Here is a 5747-nt window from a genome sequence, read left to right as displayed (position 1 = left end):
CACCATACATCGTCATCATCACCATCATCACCATACATCGTCATCATCATCATCATCACCATACATCGTCATCATCACCATCATCACCATACACCGTCATCATCATCATCACCATACATCGTCCTCATCACCATTCCCACCATTTATACCTACACCAGGCGTCAGGTCAGGAGTGCATGAATAGAGTTCTCTGTGCATGCGTTCCCGACCAGGTTAGACTTAATGTTTATTATCATTATTATTATCATTATTATTATGTTATTATTTGTAGATTTATGTTTAAGTTCATACTGTTGATGTATGGTGGTGATGCCATATGAGCGGTGTTCATACAGTAGGGGTGGCCGATCAGACCAGGCCTTCAGGCGCGTACTTTGGTCCGGAAATAGACATTGGCCGTGAGAGCTAGGCCAACTATTGTATAGGGCACTGCAGGTCAAGAAAGGCTGCTGTTGTTTGCTGGACGCTGTGAAAGGCTGGCACAGTCCAGTGTTAGGACCCAGTGCCAGTGTCAGTGTTAGAGACAGTGTAGCTCTAGAACTATAGCCCTTCGCTCTGCCACAGGCGAGTGGCAGAGCGAAGGGTATAGTAGTTCACGAGCTAGTGACAGTGCAGTCTGGGAGAGTCCAGTGCAACTTAGGACACAGTGACTCAGTGACAGTGACTGTCAAAGTCAGTGTTAGTGGCAGTCCAGTCTGTGAGAGTCCATTGTTAGGACACAGTGACGCGCATAGGGTCTATGTTCCCCAGGGTACTGCCGGAACGTACCCTGGTAACTATCTGATATGGTTAGGGTTAGGGTTAGGGTTAGGGAGTAGGCATAGGCGACTCCCTAGACTCGTTAATGGAGTAGGCGAGGTACGGTCCGGCATATTAGATAGTACTAGGGTACGTTCCGATATACCGGACCGTATACCCAGGGTACGTTCCGGCAGTACCCTGGGGGACATAGACCCTCTCAGCCACAGTGACAGTGACTGTCAGTGTCAGTGTTAGTGACAGTCCAGTCTGGGAGAGTCCATTGTTATAAGCTGGTCGTTCTTAATTACGTAATAATTATGAGCTGATTGAACAACCTCTTATTATGAAACTGTGAACGATGCGATCATCGTGGTTACCCTAGTAACCGTGTAGCTATATGTCAGGCGGGATATATGTTGTGATCAGTCACATCACAGTCTATATATGTGCCGTGGTTAGTGACGCCACAGAATATATGTTGTGATCAGTCACATCACAGTCTGTATGTGCCGTGGTGAGTAACACCACAGAATATCTACTGTGCCCAATAACACCACAGACAGAATATATGCTGTGCTCAGTAACACCACAGAATATATGCTGTGCTCAGTAACACCACAGAATATATGCTGTGCTCAGTAACACCACAGAATATATGTTGTGATCAGTCACATCACAGTCTGTATGTGCCGTGGTGAGTAACACCACAGAATATATGCTGTGGTGAGTCACACCACAGAATATCTACTGTGCTTAGTAACACCACAGACAGAATATATGCTGTGCTCAGTAATACCACAGAATATATGCTGTGCTCAGTAACACCACAGAATATCTACTGTGCCCAGTAACACCACAGACAGAATATATGCTGTGCTCAGTAACACCACAGAATATATGCTGTGCCCAGTAACACCACAGAATATATGTGTCGCTCAGTAACACCGCACAGAATATATGCTGTGGTGAAGTTACACACCAAGAATATTACACTGTGGCTCAGGTAACGACGCACAGACAGAATATATGCGTGGTGAGGTCAAGCACACAGCAGAAATCATATCTAGCTGGTGCCCAGCTAACTTACGCACAGACACAATATGATGCATGTGCTGGCAGTAAGCGACCACAGACGAATATATGGCTGTGGCTCAGTAACACCACAGTAATATATTCTATGGTGAGGGCCAGCAACTCACAGTCCCGTGATATCCTGTGGTCAGTAGACATTTCACACTTCTAGTCTGCTGTGATCTTGTAATAAAGTAACACCGGCCATACCCTGTATACTGCACACTGAGTTAGTCCAGCGAAGTGTTTTCTAGGCATTATGAAGGGCACTGGCTGCGCAAAAGCTGTGGGGGGAGTAAAACCAGAACCTGATGGACAGCGCTACTGGCTGTCTGTTACAGAACGCTGGAGAAGTAATTGTTGGAGCACAGAATAGGCTTGTCAGCCGTAGACTCGCCGCTGGCGCAAACTGCGATAAATAAATAACGAGTGGGCGCTGTTCACTACAGCAAAGTGGCGAACACAAATAGCGAGAATCGTTTATGACTGCCTGCGCGAAAATTTACGTTGTAATTTAATGAGAGGTCCGTCACAGGTAGGGCAGGCGTATAACCCGGTTGTGTCGCCTCTCCGCTTTGTACACGGATGTTTTATCCCGTACCCCATCGTCTTTATTCTTGCCATATGCCTTGCTGAGCCACGTACGGATGAAGTCTGAACAGTAGGCCATAGTTTTTTAATGGTGGTCGCGGCCATAAAAAAATAACTGCGCCGGCTCAAACAGTGTGGGCTTAAGACCTATAACGGTAACCACACGTCATAACGCACAGATTGTGTTGCCTTAAAGGTTGAAACCAACTCGCAACACCGCACAGAGAGAGAGAGGAGGTATAGGATAGATGTAACTAGATAAGAGAGGGGGAGAGACCAGAGAGCGGAGATAGCAGAGTTCTAGGTGGGCAAATATATTCCTGTAAGCATAGATCAGGGTACATAATAGAATATCGTTGTCATTGATGGTACTATTGACATAATGTAATCGCGCATATCCATTTTCGCAATTGCTGTCTTTGGAGTTAGTACCGCCGAATATTCAGGCCACCATATTGCTGCTCGGGCTAAGTCTGCAGTTAGTGTCGAAAACTACTCTCCTCACAGTTCTCGGACACGCGCACACTCTCACCACAGTTGCGCAGCGAAGGGTCGTTGTCCGTATAATGGCTGTATAATATTGTACGCCCGAAGGTAATGAGCTTGATATGGTTTAGGCGTTAGGAGTTAGGGTTTAAGGAGTAGGGCGTAGGCGCATACTCCCCGACACACCTCGGTAGCTACATATACCAACGAGGCCGCTTCCAGCGTAACGGGATGCTGTAACCTCTACACATGTTCAAGGCCTTACTCAGCTGTACATCTTACCACTGGGTGCAGTTGCTGCAATTTCGGTTTTGCATTGCTGTTCCGATTGCTATACCAAGTGGCCAATGAAATTCTATCAACGACGCAGTTATCATGGGTTGCTGCTGTGATACCGGAACAGGCTCTCTATCTTTCTGCAGTCTTCCTCTTCCTCCGCGCTCTCTTTCTCTCGCTCATTCACTCACTCGCGAACGCGGCTCGTGCTCTCTCTAATCTCACTCACCGTGCCGGCCTCTCTCCTCTCTCTCAATCTCTCTCATCCCTTGGGCCATCAGGAGTCTTCTCTCCGTCCTCTCTCTCTGTCTCCTCTACTCTCTCTCCTCTCTCTCTCTCTCTCCTCTCTGTCTCTCTCTCCTCTTTCTCTCCTCTCGATCCTCCTTCTCTCCTGCTCTCCTTTCTATCTCTGCTCTCCAGGCCGATAGTCTTCTCTTTCTCTCATGTCTCTCTCTCTCCCTCCCGTCCTCCCTTCCCTGCGCTTGCGCTTCCCTTCCTTTTCTTTATCTCCTCATCTCACTCCTTCTCTAACACACGTGCGTGTTCTCTCACCTCTATCTATCACTGTTCTCTAACCTTCTTTCTTACTCTCTTTCTCTCTTCCTCGTCTCTCTCTCTCTCATGCTCGTCCGTCTCTCTCTCTCTCCTCCCTCTCTCCTCCCGTCGTCCCTCCCTCCTCCCTTCCTCCTCTCCCGCTCCTTCCCTTCCTTTCTTTATCTCCATTCACATCCTTCTCTAACACAGCCACATTCGCATACCGCGTGCGTGTCTGTCTCGGCTCAGTCTGTGTCTATCTATCACTGTTCTCTACCTTCTTTCTTACTCTCTTTCTCTCTTTCTCTCTCTATATATATATATATATATATATCATCAGTCTATCTATCTCTCCCCCTCTTATTGCTTGAGTGTAAAGTGTCGAATCAGTTAGGATTGGACATGGCGCAATGACACACAATCGTCACGACGACAGAGAAAGGTTAATTTGCGAAACCTCTCACCTAAATGTAATCGTACGTGACCTTCTGACATTCTCACGTTAGTCAAACTGCGGCCATAAAATACACATTACATGCCGATGGGAGCGAGAAAGATATCTGAAGTTGTTCATCGCGCTATAAAATATGGATATGGAGGGGGTGGCAATTAACTGTTCCAACAGCCGCCGGCTGTTCTTTCGACAGTCGGCACCCGGAGGAGAGCCTCACACTTAAATTGTGTCGATTCGGTCGGAAATTGTCAACTAGCGTAGCACTCGTTGTTTTTCGTGATCGCGGTCTTGACGTCATGATGTGAGACGTCATGATGACGTCATGATGTCAGGACGTATCGTTGTTATCACCCTCGTAGCACGAGTACTAGTTCACGGTTCATGTCTTGGAAACCCGAGAAAATTCGATTCTAAATTGTCATTTTCCAGGACTATTAAGTCTTAGGAGGAAGTGGCTATTATTATGTTTATCAATGAAATGTCCTGCAAAAACATCTCATGTTTGTTGTGTCGACATTTTACCAATGATAATAACAAGTTTGATATATTTGAAGATCCGAGTGATTGATTGTGTGATAGTCATGTTTACTGTCTAAGAGACAGTAAAATTTGCATAAAAGGTTTGTTCACTAATTGTTGATTGGAAGATACGAGGTGATATGATTTGTATCTCGCTTAAATCTTGGGTTCTCCGAAAATGTATGTCCTGGAAAATTTGTGTTTGCCGTCTGCGTATAAACCCAGTCTTCTCTGACCTCTGACCTCTGACCTTTCTTTCCTCCCGCAGGATCTGAACTACCGGAAGGAGGTTCTCTGCGAGGAGACGAACAACGACGTCGAGATGGACGACGACTTCGGCGGCATGTTCCCGCCTCCGAAAGTTCCGAGCGCGAAGATCAAGAACCGCGGCGCTCGTCCCGCGTCCACGGACGCCGCCGCCGACGGCTGGTCGGACGCGTCCGCCGACGAACCGTTCCGCGCGCGCTCGCAGTCGGACAGCCGCGCGCGTCCGCCACAGCTCCTCATCACCTCTCACCCGCCCGACAACGTCAACGGCAGTCTCGGAAGCCTGAACAGTCCTCGCAATAGCGGCGGACACTCGCCGGGCGACTCGCTGGATCGCCGCACCGTGTACACGCGCGGCGGGAAGTCGGTCGCGAACGAGGCGTCGTTCGGGCGGCCGCGCTCGGGCAGCGAGACGAAGAAGCGCGGGCCAGTGATGAACCTGGTCGACAAGTTCCGCAACCGCTCGTCGTCCGACAGCCGCCGCCGCCACAGCTCATCGCCGAACGCCGGCGGCGACCAGCTGCTACTGGTAGGTGCTGCACCCTGGTGGCACGAGGGGGGAGGTATGGCATGGGGGGGAGGTACGCCCTGTCGGTGTGAAGGGGGTGGGTGCTGCACCCTGGTGGTAGGGGAGGTACGCCCTGTCGGTGTGGTGGGGTGGGTGCTGCACCCTGGTGGTAGGGGAGGTACGCCCTGTCGGTGTGGTGGGGTGGGTGCTGCACCTTGGTGGTAGGGTAGGTACGCCCTGTCGGTGTGGTGGTGGGTGCTGCACCCTGGTGGTAGGGGAGGTACGCCCTGTCGGTGTGGT

At 49.5% G+C, this 5747-nt stretch overlaps 1 protein-coding gene across 4 annotated transcripts in view; it reads left to right on the top strand.

The window, feature by feature from the left end:
• Positions 1 to 5747, top strand: part of LOC106813090 — a 109215-nt gene that overhangs the window by 84958 nt on the left and 18510 nt on the right. For all 4 annotated transcript variants that reach the window (XM_014817145.1, XM_014817141.1, XM_014817144.1 and 1 more), the window contains exon 2: positions 4941 to 5468. In XM_014817145.1, the coding sequence (XP_014672631.1) occupies positions 4941 to 5468 (528 nt within the window). The remainder of the gene's footprint in view (positions 1 to 4940; positions 5469 to 5747) is intronic.

The sequence above is a fragment of the Priapulus caudatus genome, unplaced genomic scaffold (genome assembly GCF_000485595.1).
Source record: "Priapulus caudatus unplaced genomic scaffold, Priapulus_caudatus-5.0.1 Scaffold724, whole genome shotgun sequence".
In the NCBI taxonomy this organism is placed as follows: domain Eukaryota; kingdom Metazoa; phylum Priapulida; class Priapulimorpha; order Priapulimorphida; family Priapulidae; genus Priapulus; species Priapulus caudatus.
The sequence above is the reverse complement of the archived record's forward strand: the minus strand, read 5'-3'. Positions and strand labels throughout refer to the sequence as shown.